The following is a 13985-nucleotide window of genomic DNA, read 5'->3' as shown; positions in this document are numbered from 1 at the left end:
ACATAATGATGGGGTGGAGGAGCAAGTAATTCTCTGGCTTCACAGAAGAGGTGAATTTGAATTGGAATTAATTTGAAGAACAGAAAAAAGTGAGATTGGAAAGGAAGTACTGGTCAAATCATGAAGGCATTAATATGCCATTATAAAGATTTGGGCTCTATTCTTAATGAGATTTTAAAAAGGGAAAAGATCTGATGAGATTTGTATTCTAGAATAGCAGTATGGGGGATGGCTTGTGTGTGAGAGAGAGAGCCCCAAATGCCTATTACCAGGCCAGACTTCTCTATTTTGGTACGTAAAACTATGGGAGTGCATTAGAACACTCAGAGGAAGACGCTTAGAAGAGTTCACTGGAGAGCACCTTTATTGCAGGAGTTGGAGACAAGGGAGTCATGAAGACTTAAAGGAGAAAAAAAAGGGAAACAAGGGGAGAGTATAGTTATGGAAGCCAAGAGAGAAGTGGTTTATAGTGTCCAGTGCTACAGAGAGGTCAAATAAAAAATAAGATTTGAAAACGTGAATAAACTCAGCAGAAGCCAGATTCCATTTGGTGGAAGAGTAATGAGAAATGAGTAGTGAGAAACTAGCATTCTTTCAAGAAACTTGGCTCTGAAGAGGAGAGATCAGAAAACCAGAGCTTTACTGGAACAGTTTTGCTACAGAACTGCTAAGGTTTTCAGTTGTAATGCTCGTTTAATTTCTAAAATATTTGGTGGTGCTTCCGGTTCTTGAATTGGTCATTGGAGAAGTTTACAGTCTTTTCAGGTTGCTTGTCTTGTACTAAACAAAAGAAACATTTGGGAACTGTAATGTTTTGTCCTAGCTACAAATGATCTATAAATGACATTGTATTTAAATTACACAAAGTACTTGTCTTTTTCTTGTTAATTTTTAGGAGAAGTGAGGTGTAACTGTTCTTATACCTATGAATTATTTTGAATAAAAGTTATAGTTTGGAACTATGTAGCCATTTCCAGGAAAGAAGTTATGTTATGTATATCACTATGTTAGAAAAGAAAAATAGCAAAAGTGATTGGTTTAGATGTCCTTTAGAGGAAAATAGAAGATACATTTTGAATACTATATAAAAGTTTATTTTTTTATTGTATAACTACCTTCATTGTCTTGTGTATATGCTAGATGTTAGTATACTTGAGCTCTAAGATTGTTATGTATTAGGTTTTTAAGCAAATATTTCTTATTAAATTAGTGTTAATTATTATTTATCAGTTTTTATTTTTATCTTTTTTTTTTAATTGGAGACAAGAAGACACTAAGTAAAAAGAAGAAACGTTTCCTCCTGATTATACGAAGTGTAAATTATCCACATCTGTAACAAATCAGTCTCTCCCCTCTTCCTTTAGAAAAGAATCTTTAACATACCGCTCATTATGGGCTTTCCTGATACCTACGGAAGAAAGGATGTTGTAACCTAACTAGGTGCAATACCTGTGGATACTACGGGTAATAACTGACACTAGTGATTTTGTAAGTGGACTATTTATGTGGATATTGGTTAAATTTGAAATATGGGCACATAATGAAATTGGGCATTAGCAGCACATATTAAATGGAATTTAGTAATTTAAAAATATCACTTCATCTTTCTTGAAAAACAAAGGGAAACAGTTCATCTATAGCTTAATGTATTTTTGTTAAATAAACTGGAAATTTTTGGAAACTGGTTTCCTTAATATGCTGTTCAGCCAAAAATTTTGGAAGATCTCCATCAAGAAAAAATTATTCATCAAAAAGCGAAAACTGTGGGGAAGAAACTTTTGAAGATTTACTTTTGAAGTATAAGCAAATACAGTTGGAACTGGAGTACATCAATAAAGATGAAAAACTAGCTTTGAGTAGCAAAGAAGAGAATGTGCAGGAAGATCCTAAAACATTGAACTTTGAGGACCAAACCAGCACTGATAATGTCAGTATTACAAAAGACTCAAGTAAAGAAGTTGCTCCTGAGGAGAAAACACAGGTCAAAACTTTTCAGGCATTTGAATTAAAACCACTCAGGCAAAAATTAACTTTACCAGGAGATAAGAACCGGTTGAAAAAGGTTAAAGATGGAACGAAACAGCTTTCTCTGAAATCTGACACTACTGAATCTAGTCAAGGTAATGGAATTAAACATTTTAATTAGTAATGAGTCGTCTTTAAAGAACTACTTGTTTTGGTAGTGTGCTTCATTGAAGTGATTCTAATTTGTGAATTCTTTTTGCATTTTCTACATAGTCTGAATAATGATGTGTTGTTTCATTCTAATCTTTTTTTGGCCTTACATGTTGGTCAGAACTTATAATACAGTTTTTAACATAAGTGATAGTGGGGCACTTTAGTTCCCGAACTTAAAGGGAATGATTTTGACATTTACCATTATACATAATGTTAAGTTTTTGTTGGGTAAAGGAGGGTTCCCCCCCATTGTTAAAGATGTTTCAGATTTTCAGAATGAAATGGATGTTGAAGTTTATCAAATCTTTTTTCTTCATTATTGAGAAGAGTATGCATCTCATTTTTTCTTCTTTATCAGTGTGATGGATTATATTAATTGATTTTGTAGTTTTAAGCCACTCTTGTACACTTGGGATAAATCTAGCATGTTCATGATATATTGTTTTTATACGTCATGGCTTTGGCTTGTAAATTTTTTCTTTTCCTCTTTTTCGTAATGGTATAATTTATATACAGTGAAGTTTACCTTTTTTTAAGTGCATGTAGTTCCTTGAGTTTTGACAAGTGCAGGCAATTGGGTAACCATTGCCAGCCACCACAATTAACATGGAACTGTTCCATTAACTCCCACCAATTCGCTCATGCCTCTTTGTAGTCAGTCCCTAACTTCTCAATCCTTAGCCCACCTGGTAACTACTGATCTCTTTACTGTCCCTATGGTTTGTCTTTTCCAGAATGTCATGTAAATGGAATCATACAGTACATTGCCTTTGATTCTAGCTTCTTTCACTCAGTATAATGTATTTGACATTCATCTACATGGTTGTATGTATTAGCAGTTCTTTATTTTATTGCTGAGTGTTCCATTGTATGGCTATGCTATAGTTTGTTTATCCATTTCCCACTTGAGGGACATTTGAGTTCTTACAGTTTTGGGCAATTTGAAACCTTCCTTCATAAAGAAAGGTTTGCTAATACTTTGTTTAGGATTTTTCATTTGGGTTCGTAGCCTGTAATTTTTTCCTCTTCTTTTTCTTACCAGATTTTAGTATAAGATCATAATGCTCAAAATGAGTTGGGGAGTGGTTTCCTCTTTATTCCTCATAATAGTTCAAGATTGGGATCATTTCTTGGGCTGTTTGGTAGATCTTGCTGGTAAAATTGTCTGGGCCTGGAGGTAGTTTTTTTCTGGGAAGGTTTTGAACTACTGATCATGTTTTATATTTTTGGTTAAGGCAGTTTAGGTAAACTATATTTTTCTAGTAGTGTATCCATTTCCTGTAAGTTGTAAAGTTTATAAAAAGTTATTCTCAATCTCTTACTTTCTTATTATCGGTAGCATTTAGAAATTGAATACCCTCTCTTTTTTATTTTATCATTTTCTCCTTTTTAATTTCCCCCCAACGACCACGACCACTACCACCCCTGACCTACGGATGTTGCTGTAAGAACTGGATCTCTAAAGGTGGGCGTCTTCTCCAACGCGTTTGCGTGCCCACCCGGGGCGCGCACCCAGGACGCGAACCCAGGACCTGCATGTAAAGCAGGCGTGCTAACCACTATACTATGCAGCCACCCCAAATACCCTCCCTTTTAAAATTTCCCCATAAATAAGTCCATAGCTTTTAAAACATTAGTTTTTGGCCTCCTATTGAGATCATTTTGGGCTATGGAATCTCTGCTTCAGCTGCATCTCAGTTTGTGATACGTAAATTTTTACAATTCATTTAAAAAATTTTTTTGACCTGTAGGCTATTTGGAAATGCGTTTCTTAACGTATGAACATATAGGCTTTCTAACTCTGTTTTTTGTTACTGATTTTTAAGTCAATTATATTGTCAGAGAATGAGCTCTATATGATACCAATCTTTTGAAATACTGGCTACATTGTTTAATATGTGATCGATTTTTTTTGAATTGCTCTGTATGTGTTTGAAAGAAATGTATAGATTGTTAGATCAAGCTTTTCATATTATTCATGTCTTCATTTTTTTTTTTTTTTTGATCTGCTTGATCTATCAGTTATTGAGAGGTTTGTTAAAATCTGCCACTATTATGGTGGTTTTCAGTTTTTGCTTTAAGTACTTTCAGGCTGGAGAATTGATTCATTTTTCTCGTAATGTAGTGACCTTTATCTCTAGTAATATTTTTGCCTAAAAGACTATTTTGTCTATATTAATAGCCACATTATCTTTCCCTTGATAAATATATATGCCTTGTATATTGTTTTCCATCCTTTCAGTCTTTCTGTATCCTCATGTCTCACATGTCTCTTGTACATTATAGAGCTGAATTTCATTTGTAATTTAGTCTGACAGTCTTTGTCTTTTAACTAGATCAATAGTTCAGTCACATTTTTCCTTGATTACTGATATTTGGATTTATTTTCCTTTGTTTCTTTTTTCCTTTTTACCTCTTGATTTTTTTCTTTATATTTTTTTCTTATACTAATTTGGAAGTTAGTTGCTAAGTTTCTGTTCTTATATTGGTTCCTCTAGGATTTATAACATGAATTCTTACCAATGAGTAGAGTTAATCAAAGTCTTTACTCTTTCTCTGATATACGAGGACCAATATTTGCCTAGCTTTGCTCATATATTTGGCACTTTCTTGGCTCGCTTTTCCTTCTATTTCTAGAGCCACTTATGCTTAAAATACATTTTAAAAAATTTCCTTTAGTGTATATTTGCTGGATGGAAAAGTTACTCTGTTTGCCCTTTTTTAAAGATAATTTTCCTAGGTTTAGAATTCGAGATTGGTTATTTATATTCTCAACACATCAAAGATATTTTTTGGCTTTCATTTATGATTTTGGAAACTCAGCTATCAGTTTTAATAGTTTCTAATTTGAAGATAATCTCTCTTTTTTCTCTGGTTGCTTTAAAGATCCTATTTTTGTCTTTGATGTTCTGTAGTTTAACTATGGTGTGTTGATTGTAGATTTCTTTTTATTCAGTTGGGATTTGTTATGCTTCTTTTTATTGATTCTGAAAAATTGTCATATCTTAAAATATTGCCCCATTCTCCTTTTCTGAAACTGCATAGATGTACATTATATTAAATCATCTCACTTTATCTTCCATTTCCCTTATGTTCTTTTTAAGTTTCCATGTCTTTGTAATTCTGCTACATTCTGGGAAATTTCATCTGATGTTTCTTTCAGTTCACTGATTCTTTAGCTATGTTTAGCTATGAGCCTTAAGCCCACCTCTTGAGTTTTAAATTTCAGTTACAGTTTATTTTAGTATTTCATTTTTTTTTTGTTTTTCAAATCACTTCCCTCATTCTTTTTAGTTTTCTCTATGCTTATTTTTTCAAACTTATCTTTATTTCTTTAAACATGTGAACTATACCTGTGTTTGTGTTCTTCCTTTTGCCTCCTAATTTCCAATATCTGAGATCTTTATGGGTCAGATTTCTGATGTTTCCTATCTCTGCTAGTTCTTGTTTTTTTTGATTAGGTGAGTTTCGTTTGTTTTTCTTGATTAGGTGAGTTTTGTTTGTTTTTTAAGTGAGGTGCTTATTTTTCTTTGAAATTTTTTGGTGAAAATTTTCGAGGCCTGGAATAAAGGTGGATTCCCCAGAGAGTGTTTGCTTTTGCTGCTGCCAGGCACCTGAGTAGACTTTTGCTCCAGGACCATTTTATATTTGAAATTTTCAAGGCCATCGATGTGGTGTAAATTTAGTTGCAAACCTAGTAGTGACTGATTTTGGCTACTCATTCTCAGAGACATTTCTTCCACCCTCTTCAATTTAAAACCATGATTCCAGACAGGCGGTTTCGAAAGGTATAACTTAGCGGTATAGAAAAGATACACATAAGTATCATACAGTATAATAAAGAATTATGTCTCAAAGCCTGCAGTAATACAGAGGAAAGATCAAATATCCCCACCTGTATTTAGAAAGTTTTTATAGTGATGGAAATGTTGGATTTGTGTCTTGAAAAATGAGTGTCCCACTTGCAGCGTTAAAAGGAACCAAATGAACGGATGAAAGCACAGAATTTTAAAAAGATACTGAGATTATGGTTGCATTTTGGTCTATATGGTATGTTTCTGGGTGCGGTCAGATATAAATTTATAAAAGGATAGGTTGAGATTGGATTACGAAGGGCCTTTGAATATCTTGCTGAAGAAGTTAGATTTACTTTAAACAAATAGAAAAATGGTGTGATCAGGTATCTTTTAGAAAAATAACTGGCACTAGTGTGGAAGAGGGAATGGAGAAAAACAAAAAGCTAAAATTTATCTGAATCACTGAGTTATATTGATTAGTTTTTCGACATACGCATTTTCTCCCCCCAGTCTTCAGCAAGATTCTCAGCTCTGCCATCAAACCTTTAAATTACTGGTCAGCTTTTTTTTTTTTTCTCCCCATTTCCCCCATTTCTTCCATTTCTAAACCTTTATCATCATTTTTCAGGCTTTTACTTACTCAACTTTTAACTCTATTGTCAGCATATGAACTTGCCTTCTGTTTCAGGTGATCTCATTTAACTTCCGACTTCTCACTTCCTGACTGTAAACTTATATCCATATTGATTTCCACTTCAATTCCTTCCCTCTGAGTAAGTGGTGACTCTCCTTGTTTACAGCCATTTTGTTTTCACCTCTATTCCTGGCTCTTAAACTTCTCTCACCTTCTTCGAGACCTTGGTCCATCTGTTTATTTTTATTCATTTTTAACCACTTTCTCTTAATGGGTTCTTATTATAAACATGTTTGAGTGTTCCATGCCAAAATTTAAACACTTCCTCTTCCCCATTTTGCATTCTCTGTCAAATTCTTTCTTTTCAGTCAGACTTCTGGAAAGGCTAGTCTGTGATGACTCTATTCTCTTTACCTCTCATTCCCTCTTAACCCAATGCAGTCTGCTTTTCTACCCCTACTAGAATACTAGGTTATTTTGACCGAATTGCAAAATTCATTTTTTCATTTCCATTTTATTTTTTCATTTCATTCTTTCATCCATTCAAAAATTAATTGAGCACTTTATTCCAGGCTCTTGGAAATATATCAGTAAACAAAATAGTCATTTATGCCTTCATGGGCTTGCATTTTAGAAGGGGAGACAGTAAATAATAGTTATAGAAAGAGAGAAACTGTAGTGGGGCAAGTAGGATGGGAATAGAAGAGATGGAAGGGTACAGGTTGCAGTATTAATGAGTGATCAGGAGAGGCCTGGATTTGAAGCTGAGATTTAAAGGCATTGAAGATGGTGAGGAAATAGCCAATGGATATCTGTGGAGGAGGTTTCTGGGCAAAGATTAAGTAGCTAGAGCAATGATATTCTAACTGTGGTCTTTGGACCAGTATTATCTGGGAACATGATAGAAATACAGACTCTCCTGCCCTACTTTAGAACTACTGAATTGAAAACTTTGGAAATGGAGCTCAACAATCTGTATTTAACAAGACATCCTATTGATTCTAATACCTGCTAAAATTTGAGAATCACTCAATTGGAGTAATGATTCTAAAGCAAAAAGGTGCCTGGTATATATAGGGAATAACAAGGAGGCTTGTTCCACTAAAAGAAGGGGTGAGGAGATGAATAGCGGGAGAGAAGAGGTCAAAGATGATAGATTAGCACAGATCATGTAGAGCCTTATAAGAACTTTTGTTTTCATTCTGAGTGAAATGGGATCTATTACAGGGTCTTGAGCAGAGGACTGGCATAATTTGTTTAATATTCTCAGAGGATCACTCTGGCCACAATGTTGAGAATATTCTGTAGAGAGTAGACAGGTCTGCTCTATTCAGTGATGTTTATTTCACTGATGTAGAAATTTGGGGATTTCTGTGATACCATATACATCTCGACTTTTTTATAACTTTCTGATTTTTCTTTTCTTAAAAAATAATTTTCCTTTGTAACCTAACTGTTAGTGTTGTAAGTGTTCCATTCTTGTGGGGTGTCTTCAGTTATTACAATTCATATATTTCTTGATCATTGTCTTTAGTTCAGTTTAGAACACCATGTAATAAATTTAAAATACTGTATGACTGCACAAGACCAATTTTCATTTTGACAGTATTGAGTAAGAATTAAAATTGTAGAGATACATGACAGGGGTAGAATGGTGCCTAACTACACATTTGGTCAATTAAATAAAAACCTTTTATAATACTTATACCTTTTATAATACTTACAATTTTAGATTATAAATCTAAAGTTAGATTTATAGTCTGAAATTTATGGTTTGTGCTTGCTTTTAAGGTACATTGTGCTCATAAGGTACCTGCTAACTTACTGGATACTTGCCTCTGTGCTGCCTTAAAGGGAGGTACTGCCACCTTTTATAGACGAAAGAGATCCTCATCAACTAATAGGCTTCTTATGACCTAATGAAACTCATAGGTTTCTTATGTAAGAGAATAGTTTAGTACTTTCTACATACATTATTGGAAGTCTGTTTGTCTTTATTTTTTTTCCTTTTTCATTTTTGTCTAACAGTTATTATTCCAGTGTTCTTTGAAGTATGGTCAGTTTTGCTATAATGTGACATGCATTCCTAAACATCACTACACTGCAGAATTAATTACACAATAAAAACCAAAGAGTTTATGGGCAAAATGGAGTTCAGGAAACAACATGTGTCAGTGATGCATGAAAAAGCTTAGGAACCTAATAAAATTGGTAGCACAGCTTTACACGTTAAGTGGGTAAAAAAATGCTTGAAATGTATATCATTTTACCTTGAAAATGATCTAAAGTGTGCTTGTGGAAGTAGAAGATTTTCAGCTTGTGAATTATGAGGTAGAGCAAGGGAGGTTATGTGAAATTGGACAGTAAGCTGTAACACCAGATGTGGATGGGTGTGGCTGTTAACACAGTGAATTGAGGTGTAGGGGTTTGTGTTTTTCTACATGGCTTGGATCACCCGAGTGAAGTTTTCTGCATTTTCTCAGTGTTTCTCAGAGACAAATCACACATAAGCCAATATGAAATTTATGTTACACTCAGATTTTTTTCTAATATATCAGTCATGTTGCAACAAATTCACATTTCCAAAACAGGCCTTATTGCAGAACTGACCTAACTCAAAATTTGGTAGTTGCCTTCTGTTTACTTTGTATAGTTATTTTCTATTTATTGCATAAGTTACTTATTCTTTTACCAGTAGACCTCCTTAAGCAATCAAATTAGGATGTTTGGAACACTAATAGATGGCATTATCAAAAAAAATTAGGCTTGGAGTAGACTTCAATTGTGTTATTGTGAGAAGAGTCTCATAGTTTTGAACTTCTATTTTAGCTACAACAGTATATCTCAATACTGTTGTAAAGGTACTGTAACTTTATTATGATTTGTAGAGCTGTCATAGATTATGAAATATATAAGATTTTATAAATAACTTTAGAAATCTGGGCCCAAGGCTAGAATTCGGGAAAAATGTATGAATGGATTTAATTTTGTTGATACTTAACCTACTTCTGTTGTTTTTCTAAAACAGTACTATTTCTTTAATGCATAAATCCAGTACCTCTCTAAATGTTGAATTCATCCAATTTTGAAGTCTGAATTAGTAACTTTTATAGTCTATCAATGTGAATTATCTATTTGGTAATGCAGCTTTGCTTCTTGTCTATTCTATAAATTCTGTTTTTATTAGAAGTAATTATTTTTAGTTTAGAAGTTGTTTTATCAAAATAGGCTTTCAGTTCATTATTTAAAATTTGAATCATTTTGCTTTGTAACTTTTAAGTGAGACTGATACGAGAAGCTTGGTCAGATTTTTATTTTCTCAACAGCATTCTTTTGGTTGAGAGATTAAGAAAATGAGACCCTTTAATGAGACTCTTTAAAATAATTACTATTAAATAGTATATAGCATTTTGTTTAAATTGATTGTAGCTGCCTTTTAGAGTATTTAAAATGTGCTGTTTTGTTTTTAAGGATTAGAAGATAAAGAACAAAATTTAACAAGAAGAATTAGTGCCTCAGATATTCTATCTGAAAAGGTAAGATATTGCTTTGTGGGCTTGGATATCTCTGTAAGACTGATTCTTGTACTACTTTACTCTGTTCTTTTCAAAGGGAAATTCTGTCTTGCTTTCCACTAATTTTCTTTCATATTGCTATACCTTTATTTGGACGTAAGCCTTTAAAAATAAGAAAATCTGGAGAGATGTCTTGGAGTATTTTTTCACTGGGCTTAGTTAAATTGTGTTTAATAAGAGTGTTCTTCATATCTATAGGTGATCTTTTTATTTGTTCTTTGAAACTTTAAATTTTTATTCACATTTTTTTTTTTTTCACTTTTGGGGGAATATCCTGTGTGGGAAAGCTTCGGAGTTAGAAAGACCTTGACTTGATATCCAATTCTAGCTCCTACTCTTAGCTGACTAATCATGTATAAGCTATTTATTTAGCCTTTGCTTACCTCTGTTCTTCCTTACAAAATGAGTTTAATGTCATCTCTTCTCTGGGTTGTTGTGAGGTTAAGGATAAAATATAGAAGCATCAAGCACTGTGTTTGACATTTAATAGCACTTAATAACCCAGGTCTTTTCTTTGTTGAATTGGACATCTGAAATAACTACAGTTTATTCCATTAAGATTTCAGTTAGTTTTTATGAGTAAATTATAATGAGCAAAGAGCCTAGGAGCTTTAAAACAGATGATTTAAGAATGATCATATAGCAGGTACACATACATGCACACATACACATGCACATACATGCATATATAAGTGTATTTGTTTTTTAATATCTTCACGATAACTCTATAAAGTAAGTTGAAATCTGTTTTAGACACGAGATAAGATTCATATGGGTAAGTTAAGTGACTTGCCTAAAGTTACAGAGTACTTAAGTGTCAGAGCAAGGAGTTGAATGAGGTTCAGTGCTCTTCTTGCTGATCAGGTAGCTACTTCAAATAGCATGTAGTTGCTTGACAAAATCAGTTTTCTGTCATTCCAAAAGGAATAATTTTAAAAAGTAGTCAAAGACTTTTAAGTTTCTGAAACAGTGATAATAGCTTTATTTTAGTTAAATTCTCTAGATCAGCACTTTCCAAAATTAAATAGAATTTTCTATAATGATGGAAATGTTCTATATCTATACTCTCCATTATGGTAGCTATTGACCACGCGTGGCTGTGAAGCATTTGAAATGTGATTAGTGTGGCTGAGGAACTAAACTTTTTAATTCAGTTTTAGTTATTTAAATTTTAAGTAGCCACATGACTCATTGCTACCAGATTGGATTAGCATGGCCCTAGAACTTCAGCAGCAAGCAGTAGAATTTCGTATGTTTAAGCGACTTAAAAAAGAATCATGATAATTTTAAACTTATTCATTACATATATTTCCCAACAGTGGAAAGGGTAACTATACCCTGGTTTGGGTAAACTAAAATACTGAAATTATAATGGTGGTTCAGTTAGTGATTTATAATAGTTCACATTAGGGTGAAACCAATCCACTGTTTACTTTGTGCTTAAGAATTAAATAATTTAATTCTATAAGAAACAGTTATTAGAAAAGAAGAAATTTGACTACGAGCTGCACCTTCAATTCCTGCCCAACAGTTCCAGCATACCATTCCTGATGGCCTAGTCCAGTCACCCCAATTGTCTAAGCCAACACCCTGCAATAAATATATAACATTATATTATGTATACATGTAATATATTACATATATATTATTACATACAATATTGTATATATAAAGAAAAAGTTATTAGATAATTGGACTTTTACCTTTTTGAGTCTTAGATGTTTTTGATTTCCCTCTCTTTCTCTATACTAAAGGTAAAACAGACAATTTTGCATTTAACTTAAACGTGTGGGGAGGCCAAAGGACTAGATATTTTACCTTCCTCCTCTGCAAATTTATGTACTCTAATTAAGACCCTCTGCTTAGGTTGTCTGAGGTTTTCAGTTATATTTTAGCTAAAATGTAAAGAACAGGTTAATTTTAAAAATTATCTCAAAAAAGATAGAGTGAAAAAATGGTTAGTTCAATTGGAAAAAAGTTTGCAAACATCTGCTCTTTATTTTCTTCTTTTAGCTTCCCTGAAGATAAGTCTTGGGTGTTTAAAATATTTTAAATATTCAGATAAATATCTATAGTTTTAAAACATGTAATGTTCAGATATTAGCAAATCTTTGCATATTTTTTCTTTTAACACTATAGAATTATAATATATATATTTTAAAATGTTTGCAATTTGAATCTTGACATTCAGTGTACCAGTTCTCTATTACTTACAAGGCTAGTAAATCATGTGATAACCATTTCATTCTTTATTCCTTCTCTCTCCTGGGTTGATTTTTTCCTCGTGTTTGCTAGTATCAGGTTTTTACTCTTTCTTACTTGGGAAGCCCAGTTAAATGCTAATCTCTAACTCTTAACTTTCTTTTTTTTGAATCATCTTCCGTCACTTCTACCTCCTCCAACCCTACACTTGTATGTATACACACACACTCTCCACAGATTGATCTTCTGTTTGTATTATAGGGACTAAATTAGGGTCAAGGGCTATGGTAAGTAATCTGGTTTCTTTATTTTATTTATATTTGCCATTTATATTTGTCTTAAAACTAACTTTAAATTCTGATCTTATAAAAGATTTGACTTGGTGAAATGTTTAAGGTAAATTAATTTTAAAAGTTGCAACTATTTCTTTTTTAAAAGAAACTTGGTGAAGAGGAAGAGGAGCTATCTGAACTACAACTTCGTCTTTTGGCTCTTCAGTCAGCCAGTAAAAAATGGCAACAAAAAGAACAGCAGGTGATGAAAGAAAGCAAAGAAAAGTTGACTAAGACGAAAACTGTACAGCAGAAAGTTAAAACCAGCACAAAAACACATTCGGCCAAAAAAGTTAGCACTACAGGTGATCATTTCTGTTAAATTCTTTTAATTTATTTTATGTATCAGTATAGTTAGATTTTAATTCGGATAGTTTTGAGTTTGGGGAATTATAGGGCACTGAATGGAGAACAGTCCTATGAACTGAGCAACGCTGTATATATGAGTTAATGATAATGCAAGTAATTAAAACTCTTGTTTTCTTTTATTCTATAGAAAATTCTAACGCTGATACTGATGTTTCTGTGTTTTCCATTTAAAGCTAAACAAGCATTGAGGAAGCAGCAAACAAAGGCATGGAAGAAACTACAGCAACAGAAAGAACAGGAAAGACAGAAAGAAGAGGATTTGCGGAAACAAGTTGAAGAAGAAGAGAGAAGGAAAAGAGAAGAAGAAATCAGAAAAATTCGAGATCTCTCAAATCAGGAAGAGCAGTACAATCGATTCATGAAATTGGTTGGTGGAAAGAGGCGATCAAGAAGTAAAGTAAGGAGTGCAAAAATAAAAAATCAAAATATTGCTCAAATTTAAGTGTCTTTATTTTATAAATTCAGTCAACTAAGAAACATAAAGCTCTTGTGTCTGATATAGTTTGTTATATAAATAACTGTTGGGAAGAAGGAAAGGTAGGTTACAATTGAGAATGAACCTTTTATAGTTATAGATATTAGAAATAGAAGAAATGAAAGAAAGACTAAGCTTATGGTTAGCAAAGCCTGCATTTAGCTTTTTCATCATTTTCTATTTAGAAGGTAGAATTACTAAATTATAATGACTTATTCTAATAATAGCTGTTACCTAAGTACAGGGGCAAAATTTCATTAGTTTTTCATTGTTCAGCAATACAGAACTAGAAGTGCATTTGTCATGATTAGTTGATATAGACTATTTTAAAGAAAGTTAAATCATTCCATAGTAATAAGCTTAGTGGCTACTTTAACTAGTTATCAAGTATTTGTGAGCTTTTATTATATATAAGTCATTAAT

General features: G+C 32.8%; 1 protein-coding gene across 2 annotated transcripts in view; it reads left to right on the top strand.

Moving 5' to 3' along the window:
• ZFC3H1 (zinc finger C3H1-type containing) overlaps window positions 1-13985 on the top strand; it is a 49544-nt gene that overhangs the window by 3450 nt on the left and 32109 nt on the right. For both annotated transcript variants that reach the window (XM_011374347.2, XM_011374339.2), the window contains exons 2-5: window positions 1707-2120; window positions 10081-10145; window positions 12825-13023; window positions 13261-13484. In XM_011374347.2, coding sequence (XP_011372649.1) covers window positions 1707-2120; window positions 10081-10145; window positions 12825-13023; window positions 13261-13484 — 902 coding nt within the window. The remainder of the gene's footprint in view (window positions 1-1706; window positions 2121-10080; window positions 10146-12824; window positions 13024-13260; window positions 13485-13985) is intronic.

This window comes from Pteropus vampyrus, unplaced genomic scaffold (genome assembly GCF_000151845.1).
Source record: "Pteropus vampyrus isolate Shadow unplaced genomic scaffold, Pvam_2.0 Scaffold9, whole genome shotgun sequence".
Taxonomy (NCBI): Eukaryota; Metazoa; Chordata; class Mammalia; order Chiroptera; family Pteropodidae; genus Pteropus; species Pteropus vampyrus.
This window is presented reverse-complemented; position numbering and strand designations above follow the sequence as displayed.